Genomic DNA, 19,010 nt, shown 5'->3' with positions numbered 1-19,010 from the left:
CCCTGATCTACAGTAAGCATACAGTTTTTAAAGTTTAAGGTATTTTACTGTAAATGGACATACAGTTTCCAGTTATTATAATTAACAGTAACATACTGGCAGCAGCTTTTGCCAGTAAACTAGTAAGTAAGCATTGAAGAGGATGAAAAGTTCTGATCCTCCTGGGCCCTTAGGCCCTTAAAATCAGAGTCCAGTTATCTCTAATGTCTTTTCTTCTCCGACGTATTTCTTGATGGTAAGACCAGAAGACACAAAGTAACTTCACAGAGACGATGGAGATCAGCTTCACAAATTTAGTAATCGGTATTTCAAGAATTACAAGACTGGTTTCACAATCTTAAGACTAGACTCGCCCTAGAGTTTAGGTTCATCCAGTCCCTTCCAGAATATGAGCCCCGTTTCTAGCTCCGCCTACACTCCTTATCATGCTGGCTGCTCCTCCAGTCTCCGGGCAGGTCATCACCCCAGCAACCGGCTCATTTCCCGTATCCAGGGTCGAAAGATGATTCACTCTTCAGATATTTACTGTTTTTTTTTTTACCGCGTAATCTTATCTAACCGTCCCTCTTTTGATCATATTTTAATTAAAAGGTCAAGCTGAAACATTCTGTGTGGACTCACACATTCTTGACTAATGAGAGGCTTCATCCCTCTGTACCCAATCTTTAGTCAAACACACAACTCTTAATGCATCAACAGTAAATGTATAGGATTAGCATGATTATTGTCAGATTATTCCTTCACCATACCATTTTTTAAAGTTTAAGGTATTTTACTGTAAATAGACAGTTTCTTACTGTATTACTAGAATTTACAGTAATATACTGGCAGCAGTGTGATGTAATTTGTTAATTTGTTAATTGATATTAACAATAAATACCTGTAATCTGTAATATTATTATTTTCTCCTAGAATGCACTGCCATTTACAGTATGATCTTGTATAACATTAAGACAGATTTTAGCAGTAAATTTACATCGAAGGTTTATGTGTTCAGCCTGAAATCTTTATTGCGGTGGAAAAGAAGTAATTAATCTTGCAGAAACTTTACAAAGCAAATTAAAGTAGCAGACACATAAGCGCCGCGTGTTAACATTTCAAACACAAGTCACCAAATATAGACGACCATAAAAAGATGTATTTATCCGGAGGTTTGCCCATGGAACTTTACAATAACTCATAAGCTTGCTGTTTGATTGGTGTCTTTAAAGAATCTAATTAATGTCATGATTAAAGTCACGGTTGGACAATTGTGTGTCTGAGTAATAACCTGCCAGGCCTACAATCATGTTCATCACTCTCATCTTCTTCGCAGACCTCAGTTTATTGTGCACTTCGTATACATCTGCTCGGATTTAATATAATGGTGACCTTTTAATACCTGTTTTCCACCTCCCATTTCGGATTATTGTGTCCATTTTGTTATCTTACCTTCTTTTTTGTCTTATTCTTTTATAGCCCCATTCCACGATCCTGATAGGAAGGGAAGCCAATGAATATATGAATAAATTAATACCTAAATGACAGTTGGTGAATATGAATCATCTCCCTCTCTTTTGCACAGCTACACATTGTTTACCAAGCCTGTTAAACTGTATTTAGGAAGGTCCTGGCATGGTTCCTTTGTTATCATTCTTTTTGTTACAACATTTTGATTAATGTAACTGTCTAGCAAATAATTAGGAAGCATCGGTGGTGGAAGAAGTATTCCGATCCTTTACTTAAGTCAGCGTACTAATACCACACTGTACAAAATACTCTTACAAGTAAAAGTTCTGCATTGAAAATGTCACTATCATCAGGAAAATGTACTTAAAGTATTAAAAGTCAAGTACTCGATGGAGAAAAATCCTCACATTTGAGAAAGTGTAAAGGATCCACACAGTTGTGTGTTTAATGGTTGAATCATGTCAGCTGGACATGTAGGCCGTTATATTGTCGAGTAGTTTAATTTTAATAAAACATTGTATTTTATTAACTACATGTGTTTTGTGAAGTAACTAAAGCTGTCAGGTGAATGTAGTGGAGTAAAAAGTACAATATTTCTCTATTAAATGTAGAAGTAGAAAGTGGCATGAAAAGAAAAGACTCAAGTGAAGTACAAGTACCTCAACATTTGTACTTAAGTACAGTACTTGAGTAAATGTCCACATGTACCAAAACGGTCTTTTTCCCCCCGTCTTTCCTGGCATTCGTTCAAGAATATTTGCGTCCAAACGGATCCATTTATAAATGACTCAACATGCTACTTCATATTCCAGGCCATAAAACTTGCGCTGTATACAAACAGACAGTATATTTTGCCCTGGTAAAACTAAGGCCAGATATCTTCTCCGAATTTCAAATTTTTTCACCCTGGAACCAGGTTTCAAAAAAGTGCGTCTTCAGGCGGTGCGTTTACAGGATTCGTTTGGACCATCGGCCAAAACGATGCAAAACACGTGCGTTTACACCAAAAAGCGTTTCCATGTGGATGGCCCCTTAGTTACATTCCACCACTGGGAAGTATTAACCATCAATAACACATTTCAGGATAAATGCATGATTAATTCAAGAGTGCAGTATACATGCATCATCGAGATCGATAACACACGCACGCACGCACGCACGCACGCACACACACACACACACACACACACACACTCCCCAGGTTGTGGGTGCTTTGTTTACTTTCAGTTCTGACTATACCTGCTGTTATGATTGTCATACATAACTAGATCCTTTTTAGTGGTCACCAATAGGTGAGTATAATTTACTTAATATGTAAGTAAATTATACGCTAATTGATAACTTTGAATATTTATTTTGTGAGTTATAAAGTTAGTCATGTTCAAAACAATCACTCAATCAAGCCGGAAGCCTAGGGTGTACCATTATATATATATATATATATATATATATATATATATATAGCTCTACAAAAAATATAAGAAGAAATACAATAAAAAAAATACAATGAAATAAAAAAGTTATAGAATAAAACATGAAGTTATACCATTACTGTATATATAAAGTAGAACAGCAATATTAAGAGAAAACAGCTGGAAGATGAATAAAGTTATAATTGCATAAGTGCAATGGAAACATAGGTTACACTGTTAAAGACTACTTGTGAATCTAGATATAGGCTACTATTGCGCCTGAGGGTTTCACATTGTTATTGCGCACAGAAAACATTGCTATGATATTGTTTGCATATCTTATTGTATGCGAGAATATACACAATAAAGTTAATGAACAATATATCAGAATCAGAGTCAGAAAAGGATTTAATGCCAAGTAAGTGGCACTTATGAGGAATTCGCCTTGGTTGTTGATGCATACATAAAGATATTAAACATGAATAGGAAATAAACAAACAATAAATACAGAAACAAATAACACATACATATAACTATTTAACATTAAGGAAAAAGAGCCTGTATCGATTAATGCAGTATGTGTATACAGTGCTCAGCATAAGTGAATACACTCATGCTAAAGATGAATAAAAAGAGGCATAAAAAAAATTGATCTTAATGCCTTAATTAAAAAAATGAGGAAAAATCCAACCTTTAAGGACACCAATTTTCTTTGTGAATGAATAATGTATCGTAAATAAATAAATGTTCTTCCTTAAAATACAGGGGGCATAAGTCAGTACACCCCTTTGTTAAATTCCCATAGAGGGAGACAGTTATTTCATGGATCCAGGATACTATGCATCCTGATAAAGTTCCCTTGGCCTTTGGAATTAAAATAGCCTCCCCACCCACATCATCACATACCCTTCACCATACCCCCCCATCATCACATACCCTTCACCATACCTAGAGATTGGCATGGTTTTATTTCAGTTAGCCTAATAGCTGGTTTGATTTGCACTGAGAGATGATCTTATTGAAAGTACCCCATGCCAATCTCTAGGTATGGTGAAGGGTATGTGATGATGTGGGGGGGCTATTTTAATTCCAAAGTCCAAGGGAACTTTATCAGGATGCATAGTATCCTGGATCCATGAAATAACTGGCCTTTCAATATAAACATCTGCCTGCCTCTATGGGAATTTAACATAGGGGTGTACTTTAAGCCCTCTGTATTTTAAGGAAGAACATTTATTTATTTACAAAACATTATTCATTCACAAAGAAAATTGGTGTCCTTAAAGGTTGGAGTTTTCCTCTTTTTTTAAAATAAAGGCATTAAGATGAATTTCCAGAAGATGCTTTTTTATTACTCTTTTCAGTCAACTTTAGCATCGGTGTATTCACTTACGCTGAGCACTGTATATATATATATATATATACAATTTTATTTTTTTTAACTTCCTGTCAATGAAAGTGGGCTTTTATTCTGAAGAAAAAAATCTGTGTAAACTTCCTCCACCTGTCGCCCAGGAAGAAAATCGAAGAAGGAATACATCCATGGAAAAATCCCATTCCAGTGACTCCATCGGTTCCTGCCACAGTTTCAAGCTTCCTCGCGGGGAAACGGTGTAAATACCGTGTTGCCTGGTTGGATAGAAACCCCCCTTTCTTAGCGGAAGACTCTGTGCAGCGCGGTGCTGTATTCCCGGCAATGCTAGCAGTTTAATATGAGGGATTAAAAGGACCCGGATCTGGACCCCCGCGAAGATCACAAGTATCAACCGGAACGGAATACATGACTGACGAAGATGAGAGCAAGGCGTTTTATTCATTGAATTTACCCACCGCTGGACGGGTGACAGTTCATAATGAGGGTCTGTCAGATGTCAGAGGATCTTCGCTGCTGCTCCTGGAAGACAAAGCGGTGGGTTTAAACAAAATAACCCCCTCCCCTAAAATAAAAATAAAATCGCTTCCTTGTTCCACCTTCGGAGGATCGGCACGTTGGCCTGACATCATTGGCTGGTCGTTGGGAATGAATCATCGCCTTCATCAGGGGGGGTCAGGGATGCTGCCACTGTCACTGCGACCTTAAAAATAAAATAACCCCACCACGGACAAAACACAGCACACGGCGGGTCTCCGTTCTACGACAATTAGCCTACAAAACCTGCCTGGAGCCAGCATGGAGGAAATCCTGCGAAAGCTGCAGAAAGACGCGTCCGGCCACAAGCACAAGGCTATCCGCGATGCCTGCGTCTACGCCCGCGGTGAGTGTACAACATCCCCCCCACCCCTTTTCCCCCGGCTCTCCGTCTGCGACTGTGTTCACCTGCTAGATTTTTAGGGAACACTAAAGGCAGCTACACTAATCCCGCAGGGCAACTAGTCCAAGGAACCACGACACGCATTAAGGCAAATCTGTGGTTCTCCCAAATTGATAATTTTTTTTAAGGTGGTCGACCACCTTCATCACATCACACTGGTGTAGTGTGGAATGGGGGTGGATTTCCGTGTCCATATACTGGTGAGAAGCTTCATCAGCCAAAAAAGGAATAGAAAGCTGCACCTGCTGTTTTTTTTCATCTGATTTGACTTTTCAATAGGCTAAATATAGTCAATTTTCCTGTGTGCAAGATGACACACGAATGCACCACTCTGGTAGACATTCAGTTTACACTTCCAGCTGCTCAGAGGCCAAATATACTACTCCTTTAGTGGCTTGTAGTGTATGTGGGCAAAACCATATGTAAAACAACTTATTTGCAGTTGCCCATACATTAACTAATGTCATGGCTACATTTTAGATTTTTAGGCTGTAGCGAAGGAGCCAGTTTGTTTAATTAATGGCCTATAAGAAGACTAAGTCAGTTTAAAAAATAAATTAAATATTGAGTTGAGTTTGTTGACATGAATGGGATTTGAAGGTATACATTTCATCAGCAGGTATGCAATAACCTCCATACACCGTAGATCCATTCTTCAGTCCACTGTGCCAGTAAGTAAACACACAAGCAGTGATCATAGACAACATAAAGACGAGATGAAGCACAGTAAGATTGCTATAAAAATGTCGCTGAGAACGACAAATGTGCAGTTCCTTACAGAAATATGTCTGATGTGTAAATACAGAGCTTAATGAGCTTTATGTATAATGTTAAGCAGCTGTGATAATAGCTGTCATATGATGACATCATGCATAACACAGCTCACCCAGTGATAGTGTGTATATGTAGTTTGTTCTTTCGAAGAAGATGTCTGGCTGTTGGTCTTTAAATGAGCCGGGCGGTTTAGTAGTCTCGTAGAAGAAAAGCATAACCGGAACGTACAGCATAAACAATCATCAATGCTGACATTTTTGCTGACTCACTAGTTCTCTCTTACCCAACTAAAAGAGTCGTTTAAATTAAAATGGTTCTCGGTTTCATGACTAAGAGTAGCTCGCGCTGCATACACAGAAACCATGAAGTAGGGCTGGGCGATATGGAGAAAATCAGATATCACAATATTCTCGAGCAAATACTTCGATGTCGATATTGCGATGATATTGTAATATCGACATTGAAGTATTTGCTCAAATATTTTGTATGTATTTATTGTATTGTGTATTTATTTTGCACCAACTGTTGGTGCTTTCAGATAGATAAATAATCATCAAAAGTGTGGATATAATGACTAAGTGGTTAAAGGCAAATACTGTGATAGAACAGTCTGGTAAGTTCAGACAATGACATTACTTTAAAACCAAGAAAAGACAACACTTACCATATATCTATTTACGGTATCCAAAATCTAAGACGATATCTAGTCTCATATCACCATATATCATCGATATTATATTGATATATTACCCAACCCTACCGTGAAGAAGCTTTTTTTGAGAAAAGGAAGTTTTCTTGGCCGGTAGTCTGGCTATCACCAGACCAAGCTCAATCTTTTAAGATTGAACATCAGTCTGGGGAGCCTGCTCTGTATTTTCTGCCGCACAAGAGGCGGGATCAACGGGTCATAGTTCAGATGACTCTGTACGCAATCGGATAGTCCTTCAACCAATCAGAGCAACGATCCGGGTGACGTACTTTGCGGAGCTGAGCTCCATTCTTTTGGCCACCAGCGGGGCTAGCTGGTAAATTAGGCTTTTACCAAAGCCGGTCGGTAGTAAGGCAAACCCATCCTTCTTTTGTAGGAATTGTTCCAGGGCGAGTTTGTGTTCCCTTCTCAGAGAAAACTTTCCTTTTGAAATCTTTTAAAACCGCAGCGACAGCGACATCAACGGGGTCGCCGCTCTTCGGAGGCCGCCATGAATGTAAACAAAAAGCCGCTTCCTGTCGCTTCTCTGTCGTCATCGTGTTAAACCCGCCAATAGCGCGCCAGGTGGATAAGCCAGTTTGTGATTGGCCCCCGCAGATTTGTAACGGAAGCAGGTTAGAAAGACGTGCAGGTTTCCAGCCCGAGCTGCAGGGAGAAATCAAATCCCCGGCAGATCGGGCTGGGGTTACCCGGTCTAGTCTGTCTGCACAGTCCGGTGCTTCCTCCAGCAGTTTTCTCTTCTCAGCGAGGCATTAGAGCCTCTGAAACGGCATTCACACCACATGGCAGTAAAGTGGTTAAAAACTATCGCAAAGAAAATGTGTTTAGTGACATAGAGTAGGTGTTTGTTGAGCTCAGGAAGATCAGATGAGACCGGAAGAAAAAGCTGGTTCCCCACGCAAAAGCTAAATGTCAACAGCATTTGGAAATATTAGCTAGCTAGTTAGCATAGCACAGAACATTGGCTCAGGTACAATGGCTGTGAATTTAAAGCTGCATTTCCATTGTATTCGTGTAACAATTCAGCACAGAGATGATCATAGAGTGGAAGGATAAGGCTGGTAATATTGTAGATTTTTTTTATCTCAACAATGACATGTTCATCACATGTTCCTTCATTGTCATAAACACTGTAGTTTATATTGACTTAATCCAACATTCCGGCTCCAAATGTGGATTCATTCGCCGCTGAAAATAGTCCGAAACAAATGCACTGTTTCCTCCTGTTTAGGTGATGTTTGTTAACACTTACAGTGTAGGGGTGTGACGAGACGCTTACTCCACGAGACGAGACACATCACGAGATTGGGTTCACGAGAACGAGACGAGACGAGATTTAAATTTTTTTTTAAAAGAAATCCTCAATGATGAAATATATGAATGGAAAATAGTTTTTTTATACAACTGAAAAATCACAAAATGCAAAACAATTTGTGTGCCTTTTGAAATCAACTATTAATGATGAATGTTATTTAACTTTTTTTTACTATTTTAATGAATCCTATGCAGTAAAGGACATGCAAACACTGCAAAATGTTTTGTATAAACTCTACCAACTGGCTTTCTGCCTTGTACAATTTCACATGAGAAATCTAACTCCTTTCCACAAATCGAACATAAAAAAATAAACAGTATGTGTAAATAAAATAAATATGTAAATAACAGAAAAACTTTAAATGCAAACAGTAAGTGTATCAATAACCAAAGTACTGCTCTCTCAAAACTACAAGTGCAAACAGAAACAATTTTTTTCTATAAGATAAACTACACAGAACAGCCTAAGATATGGTCATGTTATTTTTCAAGAATATAAGCATGTCGACTATTTCTGGCAGCAGTTGAGACCTTTGGGCAGTAACTATGTCTCCTGCAGTAGAAAAAACACACTCACTTGGAACTGAGGTAGCAGGGATGGAAAGGTATGCTTTGGCAAGTGGAGACAGCAAAGGATATTTAGGAGTTGCCGAAATCCAACATTTTCCACCACAGAAAATGGCCTCATATCAGCTGCAATGAAAACGCCTATGTCCCTCGTTATTGCCGTGGCTCTTGCACGGCAATTATTTGCAGAGATGCAAAGGCTTTTAGAGTTGTTTGCCCTTTTAATGTTTTCGTCGCGGGTGCTGTAGTTGGTAGAGAGCTGTGGTGGTGCTGTAAGTGTTTTTGCATAGTGCTCGTGTTAGCCACAGTATACGGCATTTTTTTCTTACAATGTTTACATATTGTGTTCGTCTTGTCTGTCACTCTTTCGCCGTTTATTATTTCCGCAGGAAAACCAAAATGTTGCCACACAAATGATTTAAAAGTTGCAGGGGGATCTTCAATAGTAATTTCACGCTCCATCACGCTGACATCACATCGCCTCACGAGACAACTTTTCACCTCGACGAGAAATCTCGTCACGTTTTAATCTCGCGAGATCTCGTAAAACGAGATCTCGTCACACCCTTACTACAGTGGCTAAGCCAGTGTTTTAAAAATTAAATTATTTATTTGTGACAAATTTTTCAAGATGTAGACCTGATGTCTTCAGTATAGGGCTGGGAGATAGGGAGAAAATCAGATATCACGATATTCTTGACCAAATACCTCCATATGGATATTGCGGCTATATTCGAGGGTTGAAAATTTGTGCTTTAACAAAATATCTTCACACTTAGATTTTAGATAAATAATCATCAGAAATGTGGACATAATGTCTAAGTGGGGAAAATAATAGAACAGCTAGAACAGTCTGGTAACAGAAAAGTTCATCACTTTACTGTAATGCAGCCTTTAAAACCAGGAAAAGACAACACTTATGTCATATCAAGATATTACGATATCCAAAATCTGAGACGATATCAAGTCTTATATCACGATATCGATATAATATCGATATATTGCCCGGCCCTACTTCAGTATGCCCGCATTTCAAAAAAATGCAGAGAAACAACCTTATGCTTTATCCAACGCTAAATCTCGAATGTGAGTAACTGCAGCTTGCTAAAAGTAAGCCTGTGTGTGCGCAGCCTTTAAGGTGAACAGTACATCTAATGCTGCAATGACCTCAGATAACGTAGCGCAGATAATAATAGAAAGTGAGAAACCTTGGCTTCACACGTTGAACTAACAAGAGACACACTACTGCGTTCTTCCTAGTAGAAACTTGAAATATGATACTTGCTGACATTTCTGAAACTCCTCTGTAACTTTGCACAGGCTGGCATCTCGCGTACTGTACATAATACTAGGTTTAGTCAGAAAGTGTGTGTGTCTGTGTGTCTAAGGTGGCGTTGGGATGTTTGTTTCACATGTTATGGGTGTGTCTCCAAACAAGGGTTTGACAGATACTGGTTTTTCAAGGCCGATACCGATTATTAGTAGTTAATGAAATCCGTAACCAGTATTTGGATACACCGATATGCATTTGGAGCATAAATGAAAATCTTTAACAGTATGGTAAATGATGTCTGTATGTCACTCTGACACTTTGATGTTGACATTGTGTGTGTGTGTGTGTGTGTGTGTGTGTGTGTGTGTGTGTGTGTGTGTGTGTGTGTGTGTGTGTGTGTGTGTGTGTGTGTGTGTGTGTGTGTTCTTGTTTAACTATATTTGTGGGGTCCAAAAATCGGGAGTCCAGTAAACTTGTGGGGTCCGGACAGCTTTGTGGGGCCAATATGCTGGACCCCACAAGTTTAAAGGGCTGTTTGAGGGTTAAGACTTGGTTGTAGGATTAGGGATATAATTAAGTCATGGTCAGGGTGAGGGTAAGGGCTAAGGTTAGGCATTTAGCTGTGATGGTTAGGGTAAGGGGCTAGGGAATGCATTATGTTAATGACGGGTCCCCGCAAAGATAGTGCCACAAACTCAGCACAATCTGAACCCATTTTCTACCTGCTGTCTCAGAGAGTTTTACCTGCCACCAAAGGTCAGGCTGGCCCATCCTTGCCTTTTTTTAATACTAATAAGATCCCAACTGACGTCAGTGGAAACTGCTTTTTCCACATGCCCTAAATGCAAGCTGGGAATGGATGTTTCTGTTTGGTTTTTAGTTAATGTAGTACAGCGTATCTGTCAGGTGTTGTTAATTGCAGTGTTTCCTTTTCTTTGTGCCATTAAATAACAGAAACCCTGGAGTCCCCGAATGGATCGGCCAAGATTTCCCCTTCACAGCTCCGGTAAGTTAAACGGCATACATTACATACAAACACTAACTGTAACTGTTCTTCAAAAAACATCTTGCAATAAACTGGGGGAAACCCTGGCATACACACATTCATTTTGACTCAGTTTAACTCATGTCAGTTCACTTCAACTCAAAGCTTCGAGGGCATGAATTTAAGACTTGTTATAGTCGGTATGGCAAAACCCAACAGGCCTAAAACAACGTATACTAGAAAGGGTAAGGAACGAAATGCTTGAATGAAGTGGCTAAGACAAGATAGCTTTGTCAATCAGCCACGTAAACCGTGTAGTATGTACCTGTGCGTTTACTGCAGATACAGGGATAACCAAATATTGAAATTCAAACTGTTCCTCTCTGAGCCCTGTGGCTTGCACTTACTTCTATTTCACACACTGTGTATGATTTGAATGAATTTGAATGGCCAAACGATTCCTGGGGATGATAATGCAAATATTGCGTTGAAGCGCTGAACTCGGGCAGCGTGTCTCTAAGCATCAGCGTTACACGTCGATCAGTTTGAACGCCGTTCCAACCGAGGTTGTGCAATCCAACACAACAGCCCTGTAACAAATATTAACTTTGTGATGCTTTAAAGGTCCCATGACATGCTGCTCTTTTGATACTTTTATATAGACCTTAGTGGTCCCCTAATACTGTATCTGAAGTCTCTTTTATGTAGACCTTAGTGGTCCCCTAATACTGTATCTGAAGTCTCTTTTATATATGCCTTAGTGGTCCCCTAATACTGTATCTGAAGTCTCTTTTATATAGGCCTTAGTGGTCCCCTAATACTGTATCTGAAGTCTCTTTTATATAGGCCTTAGTGGTCCCCTAATACTGTATCTTAAGTCTCTTTTATATAGACCTTAGTGGTCCCTTAATACTGTATCTGAAGTCTCTTTTATGTAGACCTTAGTGGTCCCCTAATACTGTATCTGAAGTCTCTTTTATATAAACCTTAGTGGTCCCCTAATACTGTATCTGAAGTCTCTTTTATATAGACCTTAGTGGTCCCCTAATACTGTATCTGAAGTCTCTTTTATATAGACCTTAGTGGTCCCCTAATACTGTATCTGAAGTCTCTTTCCTGAAATTCAGCCTTGGTGCAGAATTACAGCCACTAGAACCAGTCCCATAATGAGCTTTCCTTAAGATGTGTCTGTAGCTGTAAATGCTATTGAGGAGGAGAGAGGCAGGGGTAAGGTGGAGGGTGGGGGTGTGGCCTTGACCAACTGCCACATTGCTTGCTTGAAAGCCTAGATGTCGCTCTCTCATAGAGCTCAACAGTCCCGCCCACAGTGTGTTCCGGAAGGACTTAAAACCAGCAGGTCGATGTGACTAAGCGATTCTATATGCTCATACAGACGCCAAAAATCATGGGGCACCAACCTTGTTTTGAGATGAACGTCTTTTATTCGCAATGTCTTGGATAAGTACTTCATTACCCACAATCCTGAACAATCTCACAATCCCACAGTGATTCATCTGATTGGTGGAACTCATGCTGGGGAGGAGGGGGAGCTGCCTGCACGATCCGTCACGAGGATTTACGACACTGCACGAATCACGATCTGTTCCACGCTTCTGCCGTTAGCCTCCGCCGGGAAGCTAACGTTAGTTTAGCTAACAGCTATTCGGCTAACCGCTAGCTGACAGTTAACTCAAACTAAACACTGGGGAAAGCAGGCTAGCTGATGTAACAGCCGTTATATATTTTAACGGTTATTTTCAGGTTTTATTTTGAGGGTCTGTTAAAGTTATTACATGCCGTCTCAGCTAACGGTTAGCCTAATTAGCTGTTAGCTAAACTAAAGTAGATTCCTTTATTCAGTGGTGCGCGGTGGTTTATGGGATGAGTAGTTCATTCGCTCTGAAATGACGATATGTATACAGTCTTGTACCTTTGACTTTTTTTGGATTTTCTGTTTGTTTTTTCACTCGAAATGGTACGTTGTAATCATATGAGTCACGTACCGTCTGGTTAGCCTAAGGCATGGGCTAAAACTCTTTATGTACGGATTTTTCCAGACGTCAATGGGAGAAATGAATGGGAAATTTACTTCCGGAACCCAAGGTCTCTCAGAGGAAGGGGCGGGACTGTTTAGCTCTATGGGTCGGCCAAATTCTCTGGATGGGCAAAGCGGAGAAAGAGGAGGTAACCTTGCTCCTTATGACCTCATAAGGAGAAGATTCATCAGATCGGCCCATCTGAGCTTTCATTTTCTCAAAGGCAGAGCAGGATACCCAGGGCTCGGTTTACACCTATCATCATTTCTAGCCACTGGGGGACCATAGGCAGGCTGGGGGAACGCATATTAATGTTAAAAAACCTCATAAAGTGACATTTTTCATGCCATGGGACCTTTAAAACATTTAGCTGAGACTGTCAAAGAAGTTGTGATTCAGCAAGTTAAGGGGGAGAACTTTACCTCAAAACCTGCACAATATAACAGTACATAAGGGTAATTCTTTAACATTGTTCAGGATTTTTTTTAGCAGTGGGGGCAGGTCTGTCCGAACAACCAACCAACATAGAGGAAACGCTACACAACTCTAGTTTTGGTTGAAATCAACACATAATTTACCCATTTAAATGTGAAAATATGTTGGCCCTATACACGCTTAAAGTATGGCTCTTTTAAATGGAGTCTGGTGGGTTTAGCGCTAGCGAATTCAGAGCTGTTTCTGGTTAAACCGAAAGGTCTCAAAGAGGTTTAAAAGTCTATCTCTGTAGGGATCCTTTCCATAATGTTGTCAGACACTTGGAATATTAATCAGAGCCTGTCAGTGGCAAAACAAGCACTTTTGTGAAGGTAAATACAAGCTGGACAATTGCCCTATTAACTTACATTGTAGCTTGTTTCGCCGCTGCCGACTGCAGTGATCCTTCTTAATACTGGACCAATGTCAAAGATTGTTGTTCCCATCAGTCACTTAGACACAAAAACATAGGAACATAGGGTCCAGAAAAAAAAAACGGTAGTTACCCTTTAGAGATGGCCCGATTTCACTTTTTTGCTTCCCGATACCGATTCCGATACCTGAACTTGCGTATCGGCCGATACCGAGTACTGATCCGATACCAGAGTGTCATATATTTCATTATGTTTTAACAGCTGTATACTACTATCCCTGTATGGATGTGATATGATTTCTATCTTTGTTGTCGGTCTGGCTCAGGTTCAACTCTTTGTGAAACATGAACAAACACAAACAATGAATGCCCCAGAACTTTCTTTTATTCTCCAGTTTGACAGTCAGTTATAACGGAAAAAGAACATAAATAAACTACTTTAATGTAGATTTTCTTTAGGGCTTTATTACGTGGTATCGGATCGGTGCATAAACTCCAGTACTTCCCGATACCGATACCAGCGTTTTAGGCAGTATCGGAGCCGATACCGATACTGGTATCGGTATCGGAACATCTCTATTACCCTTTAAAGTCTAGTATTTCCTTTGGTTGAAATCATAAGTTATCATTCTTCCTTGTAGGACACAGGAATATTTTAGCATTTTTTTTTGTCATGGAGATATTCTTATGTATGGGCATTATAGCTTACTCTGTGTTTCAAGTGTTTTAAGTGTTCTGGTTACATTTTTAAATGTATAAAATGTTAAATGAGTGGAGAGCTGCTGCTGGCCGTAGGATTGTGATGAAGGTGCCATAAATTCTGGATGCTGTTGCAGCTCAACGCACAGTGAATTATTCATTCAATAACCTCTGTTGTTTTATTAAGGATTATTAGATTAAATATTGATGGTAATGTCTCTGTAATGTAGTGCGATGGTTCTCAGCCAGTGGGCTCATCTGTCTCTGCTGAAGACATATTGAGCCTCTTCTTATTACAAACAGAACAAAACGGGATGAAACCACGGTTCCTTCTGAAGGATAGTTGCTACGGGACGCCCTTGATCGACAGAATAATGATTGTTGGGATTGAGAAAACACATTGAACTACTTTGAGAAGGAATGGCATTGCGTTGTTTTCATCATTTAAATAATTCAAAAGTATTGCATTTGCTGTTTTATGAACATTTCTTAGCAGCTAATAAATGGGTTAGGGGCCATTTAAAAAAAAAAAAAAAAAAAAGTTGTTTATATTTTGCTGTTGACTTTGAGATTCTTGTCCTGATTAATATATTAGATTAACATCTTTTTTTCACATTTTATTTGTGTCTTTTGAGGCCCGATAGTAGATAAGATAGATAAGATATATTTAATTGTCCCCGAAGGGAAATTTGTTTTGGACCGTTCCGCTAGCCTGGTCCTACCAGACTCTGGTACACTAGCCTGGTCCTACCAGACTCTGGTCAATTAGCCTGGTCCTACCAGACTCTGGTCCATTAGCCTGGTCCTACCAGACTCTGGTACACTAGCCTGGTCCTACCAGACTCTGGTCCATTAGCCTGGTCCTACCAGACTCTGGTACACTAGCCTGGTCCTACCAGACTCTGGTACACTAGCCTGGCCCTACCAGACTCTGGTCCATTAGCCTGGTCCTACCAGACTCTGGTACACTAGCCTGGTCCTACCAGACTCTGGTACACTAGCCTGGTCCTACCAGACTGGTCCATTAGCCTGGTCCTACCAGACTCTGGTACACTAGCCTGGTCCTACCAGACTCTGGTCCACTAGCCTGGTCCTACCAGACTCTGGTCATTTGGATAGAGAGTCTGGCCTCTCTCCATTGACAAGACGTGTTAACTTCCTTGAAGGCGGGCACTCTGTTGAAGTTTAAAACTATTGGATCTGCCCAGAGACGCTCTGGATCTGCCATAACCAATCACTAACGTGCAACAAGAGGGGAGACCAGCAAGGCTTATATTTAGCATTAGCATTGCTAGGGTTAGCCTTAGCCAACTCCTTCACCACTAACGGAGCGAGCTGGAAAAATCTAACTTTTCCTGAACCCCGTGGGGAGGAGGGCCACGACATCATGGCCACCAACAAAACTCAGCAGGGATTGGGGGTCTCGCCCTGGGTGTAATTCAGTGTAGAACCGCCACTGATGCAGACTACAGGAAAAAAAAAAATCTTTGTTCGGTACAGATCTTTGAAAAAAAATCACACTATAACCATTTCAGTTTTTTTCAATGAAAATAATGATACAAACATGGTCATTTCCTCCAGTATCGGGAATCCTATCGCAATCGCAGTCCAAATAATCTCAATAAGATATTTTCCTCATATCGTGCAGTACTACACTCTAGTTGTGTGTGTGTTCTTTCTTCGGGGCTTTCTACGTGCTCATGAAAAGTGTCCGATCTCATTGAGACTGTTGGGGAAGTGCTGGGCCCACCGTGGCCCATTTGAAGCGGTGTAGTTGTGACAGCTGAGAGCGCTGAAGCCCAGCGGCCCGTTATCAGCGGCGGAGCGCCTTGACTCAACCAACTACAAACAATGAGAGGGAGGTAGGGAGAGAGCGAGTGTAGAGGCAGAAAACCAGACAAGCAAAGATCCAAGGAACAGGAAGGGAAAAAAAGAAATAATCAAACACAGTCGCTGGGTTATGTAACGGAGTCGGTCTCTGACTACACTGGGTGTTTACGTTAAGGACATGAAGACGTTTCTTTTTTTTAACTGAGAGAAGTTATTTGAATTTATTTTAGTAGATTGAGTAGATATTTCAGAGTTATGAGCATTCATTGGAGATGAACTGCGCCTCGCCTGTAAAGTGGACGAGAGCAGGCGGCAGCACCAGTGGGCGGTGACAAAACGTCGGACAGTTTTCCAGCCGTTGCCATTGGTGGCCCAATGGTTAGCACTAGGGGTGTAACGATACACTCAGCTCACAATTTCAGTGTATCACGATACTGGGTTCACGATACGATATGTATCACGATATTTTGAAAAAAATGCAAAAATTCAACTGAAAATCAAATAACAGATTTATTTAACATTAACAGTGTTCAATAACTGTCTTGTTATACATACTACTTAAAGAATGTACAATACTTTAATATAAATCAAGATTTAGTTTAACCTTCTGTATGTAAAGTCAGACGTCACATCCTATTCATTGCAGCGTGAATGTAAACATGACGCGGGTACGGTAGCTCAAACCAATAGGATTAAACGGACGTCATATGCCGGGACACGCAGGGACGATTTTCGGCCGTTGGACAGTCTGGCGAGGTCAGTGACACGAATCTGTTTGTTGTGTCCCGTGCCGTCGTCAGTCTGGGGGGCTGTCGGCGTTCATTTTCGCCGACCTGACATGTTCGGTCGGCGGCAGGGCCATCGGGACTCACCCGTAAATGTCGAGCAGAATGAGGTGACTACAGTCTCTCAAAATCTGATGAAAATCTTTTAAACTGACCTTTATTGATCTGAAATAAAGACAGATTCAGTAACTGCATGGCTTATTTCTCGCTTAAAATGTTTTCAGAAACATGTTTCAGTGAACTATTTTAGTACAATATGAGATTGTATTCTGAACGGCCGCCATGTCTGGCTTTGAATTTCCGGAGAAAACAAACCCATGTGACGCATTCGTCCAATCAGCGGCCGGTTGTCATTTCTTGGGCAACAATACAGATTAGCGCCGCCTGCTGTGATGGAGGCGTATTACGTCTTGTCTCCTCTCGTCTTTTTGATGTGTCCCGAGGCAGTTTTTTGCATATTGTTCTATATCTATGGTTTTTTGGACCTCTGGGACGTGACTGATCATCTCGACTGGCTTTTCTGCCGATGGTCGGCCGTCTGGTATGTGTGTCAGCACCTATATGGTGGTAGTAAAAAAAATAATAAAAAAAAATAATAATAAAAATAAAATTATAATAATATCGCCGTACCTCTACGATACATATCGTAACATTTTTGCATCGCGATAAATCGTACCACGATATATCGTTACACCCCTAGTTAGCACTGTGGCCTCACAGCAAGAAGGTTCTGGGTTCGAATCCAGGTAGTGCCCTTCTGTGTGGAGTTTGTATGTTCGTGCGTGGGTTTCCCCCCTAGGTTCTCCAGTCAGTGCCCTTGAGCAAGGCACTGACTCAGATCTGGAGTTGGTCCCTGGGTGCTGTAAATGGCTGCCCACTGCTCCCTTGATGGATGGGTTAAATGCAGAGAGTGAATTTTGCTAAATGTATGTGTATGTGACAATAAAGTACCTTTACCTTTTTAAACCGCTTTCCCCCATCAGGAAACAACTTAGTCATGTTGGCCAATATGATGAAAGCACTACTTTACCACAGTACTGTAAGTTGCACTGAAGGCAATAATGCTAACAGAGTTGTTGTAACGTGTTTGTGTTTTTGTGCTCCCAGAGAGCGCTGTCTGCTGCCTCTACAGATGGCCCTAGAGTCTAAAAACACCAAACTGGGACAGACGGCGCTTACTGGAATGCAGGTACTGCAACATTATTATTTTATTCTCTATGTATCCGGTCCTGCATTTTAATCTGTAGTTTGCCACATCAATTAAAATTATAAGGATACACATTGTAATACATTTTCACAATTAATAAGCATTAAAATGCACCCTTGTCCAATCAATACAAGTGAAGGTTTTGCCGACCAGACAAGCAAAGCTCAGATACTGACAACTGATCAACTCACACTATTCAGCATGAATACAGATTTATTTGGACATATGATATGTAGCCACTCTTTGAAACTCTCCTTTCCTTTCCTTTCCTTTCCCTCTGCCTCTGTCCAATCAGAAGCTCCTGTGCGAGGACAGGTTTATGGGTGGAGTCGGCGTGGAGGTGGAGGTCCTGGAGAAGCAGCTGCTCAGCCAGATGTTGGAGGCCATCCGAGTCACCCCGTCCCTCCACGAAGACCTGCAGGTGGAAGTCATGAAGGTAAAACCTGGGGACGTATGATCGCCCAAATCCTGATCTTAGCTCTTAAATATGGTCTATATATAGAGTGTGAACTGACTATTGTTATTATTCGACATTGAGGTTAGTTGCAGCCCTAAACTATACTACATACCGGAGGTGATTTGGGGCGCCTCCCTAGGGAGGTGTTCCAGGCACGTCCAGCTGGGAGGAGGCCTCGGGGAAGACCCAGGACTAGGTGGAGGGATTATATCTCCAACCTGGCCTGGGAACGCCTCGGGATCCCCCAGTCGGAGCTGGTTAATGTGGCTCGGGAAAAGGGAAGTTTAGGGTCCCCTGCTGGAGCTGCTCCCCATGCGACCCGATCCCGGATAAGCGGACAAAGATGGATGGATA

General features: G+C 40.9%; 1 protein-coding gene across 1 annotated transcript in view; it reads left to right on the top strand.

Moving 5' to 3' along the window:
- Positions 1 to 4,756: 4,756 nt before the first annotated feature.
- Positions 4,757 to 19,010, top strand: part of arfgef3 (ARFGEF family member 3) — an 88,930-nt gene continuing 74,676 nt past the window's right edge. Inside the window, exons 1-4 of the mRNA XM_028604057.1 lie at positions 4,757 to 5,116; positions 10,765 to 10,816; positions 18,100 to 18,181; positions 18,495 to 18,635. Coding sequence (XP_028459858.1) covers positions 5,032 to 5,116; positions 10,765 to 10,816; positions 18,100 to 18,181; positions 18,495 to 18,635 — 360 coding nt within the window. The 5' untranslated portion in view covers positions 4,757 to 5,031. The remainder of the gene's footprint in view (positions 5,117 to 10,764; positions 10,817 to 18,099; positions 18,182 to 18,494; positions 18,636 to 19,010) is intronic.

This window comes from Perca flavescens, chromosome 17 (genome assembly GCF_004354835.1).
Source record: "Perca flavescens isolate YP-PL-M2 chromosome 17, PFLA_1.0, whole genome shotgun sequence".
In the NCBI taxonomy this organism is placed as follows: domain Eukaryota; kingdom Metazoa; phylum Chordata; class Actinopteri; order Perciformes; family Percidae; genus Perca; species Perca flavescens.
The sequence above is the reverse complement of the archived record's forward strand: the minus strand, read 5'-3'. Positions and strand labels throughout refer to the sequence as shown.